Source organism: Syngnathus scovelli, chromosome 11 (genome assembly GCF_024217435.2).
Source record: "Syngnathus scovelli strain Florida chromosome 11, RoL_Ssco_1.2, whole genome shotgun sequence".
NCBI classification, from domain to species: Eukaryota; Metazoa; Chordata; class Actinopteri; order Syngnathiformes; family Syngnathidae; genus Syngnathus; species Syngnathus scovelli.
In genome coordinates, this window is record NC_090857.1 from 1,993,693 (window position 1) to 2,007,130 (window position 13,438).

General features: G+C 50.5%; 1 protein-coding gene across 7 annotated transcripts in view; it reads right to left on the bottom strand.

Annotated features, from left to right (window-relative positions):
• The window catches only part of LOC125976702 (plasma membrane calcium-transporting ATPase 1), a 31,282-nt gene that overhangs the window by 4,698 nt on the left and 13,146 nt on the right, over nt 1-13,438 (bottom strand). For 3 of the 7 annotated variants that reach the window (XR_007484486.2, XM_049732523.2, XM_049732524.2), the window contains exons 3-20: nt 13,037-13,234; nt 12,560-12,817; nt 12,361-12,486; nt 12,011-12,136; nt 10,792-10,827; nt 7,606-7,779; nt 6,447-6,661; nt 6,074-6,316; nt 5,580-5,821; nt 5,269-5,506; nt 5,002-5,181; nt 4,835-4,922; nt 4,650-4,756; nt 4,377-4,568; nt 3,603-3,816; nt 3,255-3,466; nt 2,842-2,949; nt 2,162-2,344 (exon numbers count right to left, since the gene is read on the bottom strand). Coding sequence is in view for 6 of the 7 variants with exons in the window: in XM_049732523.2 (XP_049588480.1) it covers nt 2,162-2,344; nt 2,842-2,949; nt 3,255-3,466; nt 3,603-3,816; nt 4,377-4,568; nt 4,650-4,756; nt 4,835-4,922; nt 5,002-5,181; nt 5,269-5,506; nt 5,580-5,821; nt 6,074-6,316; nt 6,447-6,661; nt 7,606-7,779; nt 10,792-10,827; nt 12,011-12,136; nt 12,361-12,486; nt 12,560-12,817; nt 13,037-13,234 (3,140 nt within the window). In the remaining variant the exon portion in view is untranslated. Of the gene's footprint in view, nt 1-345; nt 554-2,161; nt 2,345-2,841; nt 2,950-3,254; nt 3,467-3,602; nt 3,817-4,376; nt 4,569-4,649; nt 4,757-4,834; nt 4,923-5,001; nt 5,182-5,268; nt 5,507-5,579; nt 5,822-6,073; nt 6,317-6,446; nt 6,662-7,605; nt 7,780-10,791; nt 10,828-12,010; nt 12,137-12,360; nt 12,487-12,559; nt 12,818-13,036; nt 13,235-13,438 lie in introns of all 7 variants that reach the window. The other 4 variants (XM_049732528.2, XM_049732525.2, XM_049732527.2 and 1 more) reach the window with 4 other exon arrangements.

A 13,438-nucleotide genomic window follows, 5' to 3' on the forward strand; every position in this document is an offset into this window, starting at 1 on the left:
GTTCATTTCCATTCTGCAAGATGGCCGCCGCTATCACGCATAACTGATGGCATGAATCATACATGTCGTATGCCACTTGAACAAAGTTGGGCGCTGAGCACCGTTTTTGAGATTGTGCATAATTTGGAAGAGTTCAGCTAGCCGGCGACTTTAGCTTATGAAACCCCGGACGCTGTGCTCTTTTTCTACGGAGCCCGTCGATAAATCTGGAAGGCGCAAATTCCTTCTGTTGTCTTGACTACCTGGCGCGGTGTGCAGACAACCTGCGACAACAAGCGTTCATGCAGTTGCAAAAAGAAAAGAAAGAGTCCAGCTAGGCTTTAGCCTTAGCGTTAGCCGACTCACTGCCCGCAGCGGAGGAGGAAGCGGCGGGGGCGGCGGCCCCCCCGGCCGAGTTCCCCAGAGAGGAGGAGGTGCTAAGGCCTAAGTGAGTGGGACTAGAGAGTGTTTTGGCGCCGGCAGCGTCGTTGTGCTGGCTGACCACCGAGGGCTGCCGGCGCAGGGCCCCGGGCACCGCTGCCTGGCCCGTCTGGAAGGTGTACACGACGTCCATCTGAAGGAAGCCAAGGAGGGAGGGAGGGAGGGAGGGAGGGAGGGAGGTGGGCGCGAGGGAGGGATCATTACTGGAGCGTGGTTAGACAAAGCTGGAAGAAGAAAGTTAAACAGCGCACGCACGCACAAGCCAGAGAGAAAAGTCATTGAGGTCGATGTTATGTTTCCTATGTCGACCATAAGCTGTTACTCGAAGGGACGCTTTTGAAAAAGCAGTTTGAAGATAGTCTATCGTGAGCAGACCCATCCAAAAGTCTCAAGAAGCCACGCCCAAAAGTTTTTGCTTCATTTTTGCATCGCAGGCGCTCACCTCTAACTTTTTTCCAGACCATTCAAACCTTGCTGCATATCAGGGTCATCATCTCCGACTAAAAAAGTGCTGCCAAATTTCTCCGGTTCTTTCTCATGTTTTTCTTTTTTTCCCTTTTCCTTCGGGCGACAACCAAGAAGAGGCCCGTTGCCTGCATTCGACCTTTGACACGACTGGAGATATGCAGAAATTGCGATTGGCCGCTGTTCATACTCTCGTGCCCTGTTACCATATGTCAACAGTGGGGTGAGGACGATGATGGTGGCAGGAAATCCAGGTCATGAGTGCGTTGAAGAAAAAAAGCACAAAGGCCGCGTGTCGTTCATTTCGTGAAGACAAAGACGCCGAAGAGAAGCGAAGAAGTGGAAGGGAGACACGCAAGAGCGAACAAAGAGGCCAGGGGCGCTCGGGACCGAGAAGGAGCGAGCGAGCGACTGATAAGCTTCGCTGCAGCTTGTAGCAATTATAGCTCACGTCGTCGCCGGCATTATGAGGAGGAGGACGGGAAGGGAAGCGCGGAGAGATAAGACGCTAATTAGTCAGCAGACTTTTTGTTGCCTCCTCGAATTCCAGAAAGAAAATGCAAAGGCCCCCGCGTCACTTCCTAACGTTTCTCCCGCGCTCGGATCTCCTCACGTGTTGAAGTCGATGACAACCAAAAGCCAGACAGACAGACGGACTGTCTCATCGATTTGAATCTTCTTTGCAGATGACAGACTGAGTGGTTGTTGCTGCCCTGTGTGTTCTACTTGTCGCATGAAAGCTTCAAGTACAACATCATGGGTACTTAGCATTAGCAGACTGACAGGCTAAGCTGTGACCCTTTGCTAACACATATGTATGGTGGAATTGCCTTCATTGCATTTGTATTACTTTAACTGGTTGCTGCTACTGTTCTTGTAAGTGTGTGTGTGCGTGTGTGCGAGCGCACGCAAGGGGGACGTTAGCGGCGAGGCTAATGAAGCCCATAGGGACTGAATGGGACTGCCCGTGGACACAACTTAATGCTCACTGAGCGTTAATCAATCCTATAGGAGTGCACACGCGGGCACCGATGCACGCATGCCTCCCACGACCGAATGAAAACGTCCAATAAGCTTGTTTGGCTTGAGCGTGGCAGCGGAGTGTGAAATTAAGAGAACGTCTGTTCAACAGAAAAGCTCACTCACTGAATTGGGCACAAGGTGTAAAGTTCCCCAAGTACTAGGATGTCTAGGAATTAATTTGGAAGCATTTGATTGGCCGATTGAAGAGGCACCTCCCGATAGTGACGCCGCGGCGCGGTGGCGGCGGCCGTACCTGCGTCTGGATGCGGTTGAGGCCGCGGAACCAAAGGATCTGCCCCCGTCTGAGCTCCATCTCGGCGTGGTCGATCTCGTCGTTGTCGGCCGTCATCTCCTCCTCGTGGATGTCCTCCTTGGTGGTGCCGTGACCCGCCTCCTTCAGGAACTTCAGGTGGTGCGTGGGTATCGACGAGATCAGCTAAAAAGAGACACGGCGGCGCTCAGTCGCCTGAAAGTCTTTTCCGGCCCGAGTCAAAAGCGAACCGAAGGCCAATGAGTGAAATCTGCAACATTTCATTCACTCATTGCTGGGGCGTTCTGCAACGGAACTAACCCGTGGGGGGGGGGCGTTGGTGCTTTTTATTTTTTTCCATCTCATTGGGTTCCATCTGGCCTATGCGCTCGCATGCGTGTTAGACAAAAGGCCTCCCACACTTTGTCAGTCAGCATCTTGAAAGCGCTTGTCCTGCGCGTGAACCCAGCAGGCTGCACGAGCTTCCCCTCGCCGCCGCCACTGCCATGTTTGCGCGTATTCGCCGAGGGACCCGCACGCCAGGTTCATCTGCAGCATCCCCTCGGGCGTCGCTTTCATGCGCCGAGCTCATTACCGTGGTGATAGTGCCGGTCGCGATGGCAACAATTTGGCCTCCACCACCAGGTGTGCGTGTGTGTTTGTGCGTGCGTGCGTGCGTTCACCTGCCCCCACAGCAGCTCGCCCACGCCGATGAAGACGCACCACAGCCACTGATCGATGGTGAGCGCCGTGCAGGAGAAGGGCTTCCCGCCAAACTGCACGATGACGATCTGAACGAAAGCGGCGGCAGCAAGTCAAACCACACGCAAAACAGGTGCAAAAATGCAGCCTTGGAAAGAAAATCAAAAAACGACATTCTTCTTCCAAATGGCCTCTTGTTTTTGAGACAATCCATGATTTGGTTTTTAAAGCATTGTGGTATTCACTTCATGCCACTCTGTCTGTAGAATATTCTAAAATTCACGTCAAAAAATTCACATAGAACCCCTAACAAAAATGAACAAAGCTCGAAAAAGGTCATCCTGTCGAAATATAATCTAATTTGCGGACCTTGGAGAACTGATGCGGCATTCACCTGCAAGGCAAAGGTCCCCAGGACGACGCTGCAGAAGATGGGGTTGCGGTAGACGCCCTCAAAGACGTTGCGCTCGCCGTGGATCTTGCGGGCATTGATCTCGTTGAAGAGCTGCATCATGACGAAGACGTTGAAGACGATGGTGTAGTGCTCGGACGGAGGAGAGTGCAGCGGAGCGTTGCGACCGCTGTCCATGTCGAAGATCTTCTCGCCTGGACAAAGGCGCAAGGGCGCGTTTTCGTTGGTGACTTTGACACTTGAATTTTGTTGCAGTTGGCACGGAAATGAAGCTCCTCCTTCACTTGGACAAGATGTTGCCAAAGCAAAGCATTTGCACAAGTCACTCACCGGCAAATAGTAGCGTGAAGATGATGACCAGCTGGTAGACGGCGTGGCCCAAGATGTTCTTCATCATGGTGCGCGAGATGAGCGGCTTGTTGCGTCCGTACGGCTTGCGCAGAAGCAGTGACTCGGTGGGCGGCTCCGTGGCCAAAGCCAGCGACGCCAGCGTGTCCATGATCAGGTTCACCCACAGCATCTGCACCGCCTTCAGCGGCGAATCCTGAACAAAACAAAAACAAACTGCTCACATTCTGCTGCCACTGTGACCTGACCCCGGATAAGCGGAAGAAGATGGATGGATGGATGGATGGATGGATGGCTGGATGGATGGATGGATGGATGGATGGATGGATGGATGGATGGATGGATGGATGGATGGATGGACGGACGATGAATATTGTGCTACTCCTTCCGCCATGCCTGCCTTGGCCACCAGGAGGCAGTGTTAGACAGGCGGAGGAGAAATCTATTTCTTTTTTGTGTGTGTCATAACGTGACTAATCTCTAAACGTGAACTCCTGGCATAATAACGATAACAAGATGAAAGACTTCACAGCTGGCAGGAGCGATAAACTAGAGACTCTTGGCCCACTGCAGCTGGCGTCGTAAAGTAGGCTAAGATGATGCCCGCAACCATCTATGTGATACTGAAACGGAAGCGAACGTTCAAATCGCAAGGAGCCGCTTGCAGTTGCAGCGCACGCTAAAAGTGGAAATGCTGCAGTAAGCGCAATAAGAAGCATCGGCGCGAGGGAGCGGGATGTCCAAGGTGGCGCTCACCTGCGTGATGCATGCGCCAGTGAAGGCCACGATGACGGCCACCACGTTGACGGTGAGTTGGAACTGCAGAAACTTGGAGATGCTGTCGTAGACGTTCCTCCCCCACATGACGGCCCGGACGATGCTGGTGAAGTTGTCGTCCGTCAAGATGATGTCCGACGCCTCTTTGGCCACGTCCGTCCCGGCGATGCCCTGGTGGCCAGCGGGCGCAAGTTCAAGCGGGTGCTGACGAAACACTCGGCGACAAACGGGACTGTGACATTTGCGGCTTACCATGGCGAATCCCACGTCGGCTTTCTTGAGCGCGGGCCCGTCGTTGGTTCCGTCTCCCGTCACCGCCACCACCTGTCGGGTCTCGCCCACTGTGCTGTCGATGATGCCTGAAGAGCGAGCGGGCGCGGTGAGCTCCTCCCTCTCCTCCTCAACGAGGTGCCGCTAACGATTAGCGCGACTCCCACCTTTGACCAGCGTGTGCTTGTCAGTCGGCGACGAACGAGCGAGAACTCGCAGTTTGGGCCAAACTTTGTCCAGGCGCTCTTGCTCCACCTGCGCAGACACACCGAGACAATGCCATCCCGTTTGGGGGTCAGCGCGTCAGGTGCGCGTCGGGGTCGAGCGGGCCCACCTCGCCCTTGTCGTTGCGGATTTGCTGGTTGAACTCTTTGCCCTCCATGCACAGGAAGTCCTCGTTGGGCAGCAGGATCCCACACTTGGTGGCGATGGCCCGCGCCGTGTTGATGTTGTCGCCCGTCACCATGCGGACGGTGATCCCCGCACGCTGACACTTTGTGATGGCCTCGGGGACCTGCCGTCAGATTGCCGGTTTACACGACTCTGCGGCTTTTGTGTTTAGCCATTGGACGGATGTGTAGATGATATGCGCTGCGGGCACCTCAGGCCGGACGGGGTCCTCGATGCCGACCACGGCGATGCAGGTGAGGTCGTTGACGATGTCGTTCTCCGCGTCCCAGTTGGGCTCGCCGCCGCTGGCCGGGAAGTCGCGGAAGGCCAAGCAGATGGTGCGCAGGCCGTCGCAGGCCATGGGCTCGATCACCTTGCGCACCATCTCGTCGCGATCTTTGGGCTTGAACACGCGCAGGAGGCCATCGGAGTCCAGAATATGCGAGCACCTGAAGGCAGCACGAGGGGAACGCTCTCAAAGGCACCGCGGGAACTAAGACGCCACTACCGACGCATGCTCACTTTCTGAGGATGATCTCGGACGCCCCCTTGCTGTACATGCGGAACCCTCCGTTGGCCATCCTGAGCACGGTGCTCATGGATTTGCGCGAAGAGTTGAAGGTGTACACTTTGTACATCTTCTCCTCGGGGACCTCCTCTCTGATGGGCTGGTAGTCCCGCTTCAGGTCCAGAACCAGACCCAGGAGGGCGCACTCCGTCTTGTTGCCCACGTGTCGAGGGAGGCCGCCCTCCTTCTCTGGAGGCTGATGAAGATGAAGAGGAGAAAGAGAATCAGTTTTGCAGTTAATGATAGCTACTCTTCGAGTCAAGATGTAGAATTGCTAGGTTAGCCTAGCTTATGCTACAACTTTAATTACAGACCTTGTGTGAGTGAATAAAGGAAGTAGACTCACTCCAGTAGCTTAGTGTCTGCTAAAACTTTACTGAGAGCTACTGTCCAAGCTGAGATGATGGCTAGCTAGGGTTAGCTTGGCCTAGGCTTTTGTCTTTCTCACCAGGATCTTGGTGGTGTAGGCCGAATTGATGGAGATGCTGTTGACCAGGACCTCCAGGGTGTCGGGCTTGATGGCGCTGGCTTCGGGTATGGTCTTGTGATGAGTGTCTCCCACAAAGGCCTGCACCACGGTCATGCGGTTCATGGTCAGGGTGCCCGTCTTGTCCGAGCAGATGGCCGTGGCGTTGCCCATCGTCTCGCACGCGTCCAGGTGGCGCACCAGGTTGTTATCCTTCATCATTTTCTACAAGATGGACACCGCCGGGGTTTGTGTTTTACGTTGAATTATTAACAACGGTTAGTAACTAATTATTTATCTAATTCTCCTTGTTTGATGCTTAATTACCTGCACCATTTCTGATTCCCGTACTTACCTTGACAGAGTAGGCGAGCGAGATGGTGACGGCCAGGGGAAGGCCCTCGGGGACGGCCACCACCAGGACGGTGACGCCGATAATGAAGAACTTGACAAAGTACTGAATGTAGATGGGCGTGCACTCAGACGTCCACGTGAGTCCCTGGACGGCGAACGTGTCGATGACGAAGTACAAGATCAAGATGATCACCGTCACAGCCGACATGATCAGGCCTGCGCACAATGGCGGCCAGTCAGAAACGATAACAACCAATCATCATAATATCATTATTGACTTCTGGTACGTGACAAGTAGAAGTGAAAATCGTAAAAATTACGTGTCAATCTAAAATATAAAGCATATAGTTTAAAAGGATATTTTAAGCATATAGCTTAAAATCAACAATGATATTTTTCAAATTTGATTTTTTGTTTCCCTTTTTAACAATCAGTAAAAAATGTCAAATCCAGATATCAGCGATATTTGTTGAATTTCTTAAATATAAATACAAATATATATATCACGTATGAACAATATAATATCGAGATTGTTTTTCACTATTTTGTTCTATTTTTAAATATTGAAAAAACGCCAAATATGAATTTTCAGGAAAATAATGTCAAATATTTTTATTAGCGATACATTTCTTGTGGGATCACTCTTATGGAAATTAAAAAGTCTTGTTTCTGGAGATTAAAAAAAAAAATCATTTGAAGTGATTGTAAATGTGGGTCCATGGTTTCATCCTTTTTGGATTCATCTTAACTGGTTCCATCCTAATTTCAATAAGGTCTCAAAATCGGTGTCCAATTATGATGGGGACAACGCCCCTCCCATCCACGTCTGATGTGAAAGTGAATGAATTAAGGCTGATTGGACAAATGTGTCAATTCCAGGATGAGTGGTGTCCAGAATGGGGGGGGGGGGGGGGGGGGGAAAGCCAGATTCAATAAAAGTGAGTGCGAGGTGACCCAGCGTTTGTCTCAGTGCTTAGTTTTTGTCCCAATTAGGTTACACAACTCAGCATGTTAGCTGCCTAGCAGGAAAAAAAATTGGGTTGATATATTTGAAAAAATCGAAACAATAACAAGGAGATTTATGCTACGTGGCCAACAGAAATATTTCATCATAGAAAATGCAGATTGTGTGTTTTGAATGCTTTTTGCCAGCGCCTCACCGGCCTTCCCGATCTGCACGGCCAGTTTGGTCAGCTTCCCCTGCAGCACGGACTTCTCCTTCTTGGGCACGACCACCTTCTTGACCGGCTTGGCCTCCTCCTTCTCCTCCGACTCGGCCGCCTCCTCGCTCTTCAGCGGCTGGATTTCCAATGCGATGCCGTCCTGGGTTTTGGCTGGAAGGGGGTTGGGAAGAAAAAAAGGCGGGGGTCGTGGTCGAGGAGGTTGGATGAATATGTCAGTGATGATGAGGAGGAAGAAGGGTGTGAGGACAAAAGACAGAGAAAAGGTTAGAGAGGGGGAAAAAAGATGGCCAAAGTTTTGTTTTTGGTTGTTGTTTTGTTTTTGCAGGGAAGAAGCAGCAGCTTTTAGCATCGACATGGTTAGGGTTAGGGTTCCCCCACATCCTTTTTCATCTTCCAGGACGCAGAGGAGCTGTCATCATGACAACAATCAACAGTCGCCTGTATTAGACTCACACACACACACACACGCGTACACAAAAGACACGGGCGCACACCAGGTTGTGATGAAGCGCAGCCGACGCAATACACATAACAGCGGATTACAACACAGGGCACTCAAGTTCACACACGACTCCACTTGTCATCGCTTCCCTGAGTGAGCTCGATCGAGTGGCGGAAGCAAATCGACGAATCAATCGTCAATCGGTGCCAGCCCGCCCCAAAAACTCCGCCATTGTCTAGACGAATGTTATCAAAAAAGGACAACGTGAAAGAAATTCAGCCCCCGAAGCCAGTTTCAGTTAGCAACATGATATTTGGTGGCCGTTAGAGAAGACCCTCCAAAAAGTCACAAGACACAGAAAGTCTACCATTAAGAGGGTTACCCGGACCCCAAAAGTTGAAGACCTCCCCAGAGAGTGCATGTGTCTCACGCAAGAGCTCGGTCGGCAGCTCTGAAAAGCTGACTGGGGGAGTCTTGGCCTCATTTGCATAAGCAAAGGGCCCATTTGCATCAGGCGGATGCGCTTGATTGAGCCGTTTCCCGGCATGCACCGACCGCTGCTCGCCCAAAAGCCTCCTCAGCTAATCTGACTCTGACTGCTTGGCGCTGCAAACCTCCTCATCTTGACACAAAACACAGCAGCTACTGGGAAACGATTAGCACCACTTTAACTAACTTGTTAGCTTTCCGTTATGTCTATTGCAGTCGCGCACTTAAGTCAGCCAGTGTCACGAAGTCACGCCACAAAAAAGTCTCATCAAGACACGGCAAGTCTGCCATTTTGGTTTTAAAGACATCTTGGCCTATTTTTGACATACATGAAGTTGTTTGAGCAATTCTGTCAGATTGCTATAAATTTGGAAAATATTAGACAGATAGGTGACGCTAATGGGCGACATTTTTTGTTTTGCGTGGCAACTGTGATGTCTCGACGATTTGAAAGTTTGATTGAATGGGTGTTGTCAAGCTTCGGCGGATTGTCAAAATTCAAAGTGCTTTCACCCCTGAGAGGGAAACGATTTCGATGTCAAAATAAGACCGTGCCGGTGGATTTATGACACCCGACGAAACAATCGATGGCTGAATAGGAAAAGACACATAGATTGATAACCTATCATAAGAAAAAGGGGAACATTTAAACAACAAAATCATGAACATCTGGACGTTATTTCTTTGGATTTGTTTTGAACATTTCTGTTGGTTTACTATAAGCCATAAAGAAATTGGCAAAAAAAAAAAGCAATCCCGCTGGTTTACGCAAATGATTGACAGATTATTATTTAGAAATGCCTAAATTTATGAAGGGCTGACTTTTAAACCACCAAGCGGTGGAGCCTTCATCCAGCACGCGACGTGGAACTAACTGACTAACACATGGGATGGGCGCGCGTGTGCGTGTGCGTGCGTGCGTAGGTGCGCGCGCGGTAGTGGTGGGAGTCGGACAACCAAAAAGAAAAACGACAGCAAGTCCACAAACAGACGACAAACTGAAAAAGGACCACCCGAAAAACCACAGCGATGCAGAACCACGACAGCTGGGTGGCATGGACGGAGGATGGACGGATGGCAGGAGGAGGAGGAGGGGGAGGAGGTAGAGGCAGAGACGAGGCCAGCAGCGGGACACGAAAAAAGCAAGACGACGACGGTGGGGAGCGACCACCTGCAAGGAACCAACCAAGAAGAAGAGGAAGATTTGCTGCTGGAGTGCAACTCTCCAAAACAAAAAGAAAAAGGGGTGCTGGAATTTTTCCATCAAAGACCTAGTGGCGGCAGATGCTCAAACCACGGGAGATGCACGCGCGCGAGCTGACACCGGCGCATGTGCGTTTCAGCTCACCGTCACGACGTCAGAAAAAAAAAACCGAGCAGCTCATGAACACTCCGCCGCCCAATGCGATTGCTGATCAAATGTCTCTCTCGATTTTTCTCGCAATCGCAATGGATCGTTCTCTTTTTAATTCTAAAGCGCAAATAATCATCACACAATTGCAAACAATTTTCTTTTTTTGTTTTTCTCTTTGTGCGATTTCTGTAGATGCCAAACAAGCTTTAATAAAAAAAAAAAGAAAAAAAAACGGAAAAAATTCTTAAGAATTACCTTGCATCAACTTTGAACTTAAATACATTTGTTGTCATCTTGGACCATGATTTAATGCTACATCCAATTCAGCGCACTGCTTCTTCTGCTATGCTCATTTTGGCCACCAGGAGGTGGTGCTGTACAGTACAGTCATGCAGACACACCTCCGACTGTTAAATTGCTGCTGAGGATAAAGAATATGTGCTGGTAAGCGCAGCAATATTATCACGTACGTGTGTTTTTTCAGCCATCGACGTGTCAAGTGTCGACGATGGTTGCTAACGTTAGCTGGCGTTTTTTGTCGGCGTTAACTCCTGGGCTGTTTGTGATGAAAGTGGGTCGACGGCCGCTTGTATATAAACTTTCAAGTTCGCCTATCTTGAAAACTGTTGAAATCGGGTCATTTGTAAAAGGGCTTGGTTCCGTCGGCGGCGCTAAAAAAGTCAATACACCAATCAGAGCGCAAGAGTTGCACCCGAGTAACGTCAGGGAGCCTCCCCAATTGGAGTCGGACAGACAGAGAGAGAGAAAGAGCGCCCCCCTCCTGCCTCTGGATGGAGAATATGCAATGCGGGGGAGAGAACGAGGGAGGGGAAAGATGGCGGGACAGAGCGACGGATGGATGAATGGAGGGGGTTACCTTTGTTGCGATTTTCGGGGGGTCCTTGTTTTTTACCTGTTCGGACAGAGAGAGAGGGCGGAATGCTGAGAAGATGGATCAAAAGAATCAAACTGAAGGAGAACTTCAAAACAGAGAGAGTGTGTCTTGCTGGCAACAATGGACCAATCAGAGGGAGACGCTCACGCCGGTCCCATTTCGCTCCAGACAGCCAATCACCGAAGAAAATTCAAGTCATATATTGTATCTATGAAGATGTTCCCTTTTTTTTTTTTTTAGAAAAAAAAAAACCCCAGATACTTTCATACATTGATCTATTTCTTTAGCTCCTACAATATTCCTCTGATCATTCTTTTATCTTATCATTGTTTTTTGAGCCACACGGCATCCGTCTTTGCGCTGACTTGGTCCATTCAGCCCCTTCTCAAATGAAAGATTGACAAACTCAAATATTAGGCAAGGAAACAAATGAGCAGACCGAACAAAAGAAAATAACGAGAGCATGATCGCAAATCATAAACACTCCAAGAGGACGGTCGAGCAGCTCCGCTCGCTCGCCTGTGGCCTAGCATCACAGCGCTCCGCGTACACGTCGAGATCATTTTGGTCTTTGGGGGGGAGGAGTCAAAGGCAGGCGTGTGTTTTAATAAAGGAGGTCATTGATTAATTAATTCATTCATTCAACAGGAATGCCACACTGGACAAGAAAAAAGTGAATGACACGTGAGCTCATTCTAAGGACAAACTTTGGACTTCACTGGACTGGGATTGACAGTGCAGCTCATGCGGACGCTAATGTTGGAAGCTAGCTTGCGCTATTTGAATGTGATTGGATGAACGGTTCCGGGGGCGGGCCCGTGGAACCGAGGACGGCGGGGGAAAGTTATCGTTGATGGATCGAATTTGCCATCGATTAGTCGACATTGACAAGAGTGCCACCTTAACGTCGGTGACGAAAAAGTCGTTCAATCCCAGCCGTACGTATATGATGTGGAATTGAAGGGTTGTAACCAACGCTGCCGCATAGTTACACAACATTTAGCGGTCGACACACATCTGAGCCATGTTATCCGTTTATGTAAACGGACCCACACTATTCATGTTTCGACTGGTACTACATCGGAGTGGATGTTCTCGAGCGTATCGTAAAAGTGATTTCAGGTGGTTTGTGTCAAGTTGTTGTCCAGATGAGGACAAAAAAACATTCCCGATGTTGCGACGGTTTGCGTCTCATTCGTACTTTTTTTGGCCTTCTTCTCCTCGCCGTTGTCGCCGGCACCGAGCAGCGTGAAGATGATCCCCGTCTGAGAGTTGAGTCCGACGGCCGACACCACCATTCGGCCCGAGCCCTCCATCACGTGCGTTCCTGTCGGGCAGAAGCGCACCTTGAGTGTTGCTATGCTAACAAATAGCGAGTCAGCTACGAGCGTTCAAACGCATAGCGGACAAAAGGAGTTGTCGGCTACTGTTTCGTGGAGAAAATGCTAACATGCTAAATGCTATTTTGTGTGGTTGTTTGCGGGAAAATGTTTGGGATCCGCGGACAGACTGGAAAATGGCATTTGTGGTTGTTGGGGCCTTCAAACTCACCCGACAGCAACATGGGGTCTTTCTCCAGAGACTTGCGGACCTGATCGGATTCTCCGGTAAGGGAGCTCTCATCGATCTTCAGGTCATTGCCTTGGATCAAAATGCCGTCGGCGGGCAACAGGTCTCCTGCGGGCCGAGGACAAGAACATCAGGTTTGAAAGGAGGCTGGCTCGCTCGCTCAAATGTTAAGGTGCGTTACCGTATTTGATCTGGGCGATGTCCCCCACCACCATCTCGGCCACGGGGATCTGGATGACTTGCCCCTTGCGAATGACCGTGAACTTCTGCTCCTGCTCGATGCGACTCTGGAGGCCTCGGAACTGCTTCTCTTTGGACCAATCGTTGAAGGCCGTCACTAGTACCACGATGATGACCGAGAACAAGATGGCCGCGCCCTCGATCCAGCCTGCCTGCGCCTCGCCTTCGTCTTCCACGCCGCCCGACGCTTGGCCGCAAGCTGGAAAAAATTGCAAAGAAACATATTTCTACTCGGCTGTGTGGAGCGGGGAGCACTCTGCCCCGAGTTACCGTGGAAACAGCATCTTGATTAGAAATACGCATCGAGTCCGAAGTCCCGCTAAAGAGCTATTTGTAGAATTGCATGGGAAAATCGTATAAATAAATACAGATTGATGATTGGATGGCGGAAGCTTGCAGTCAAGTTTTGGCAACGGACCTTCACTGTTTCCTCCTTCCAGGTGGTAGAAGGACAAGCCCAGCGAGATGATGGCGGCGATCTCCAGGATGATGAGCGTGACGTCTTGCAGGGCTTCCCACACCAGCTGCAGGAAGGTTTTGGCCTTCCTGGGCGGGATGAAGTTCTGCCCAAAGGCCGCATGCCGCTTCTCCAGGTCCACAGGGTTCCCAGAAAGACCTGCGCGACACAAGTGGCACCACAAGTCTCAAGTTTAAATTCCAGTTGGTCCGGACTTGGCTTCCTCGCTGCCAAACGCGGCGTCTAACAAATGCAAAAATTCGGCAGCCCGGCCAAACTGCGACGGGACTTTTTGGAGTGGGCCGATGGAATTTGTCGGATTATAAGAAAGCGGATGTGATAGATGTCTACGTGGTCGCTGTT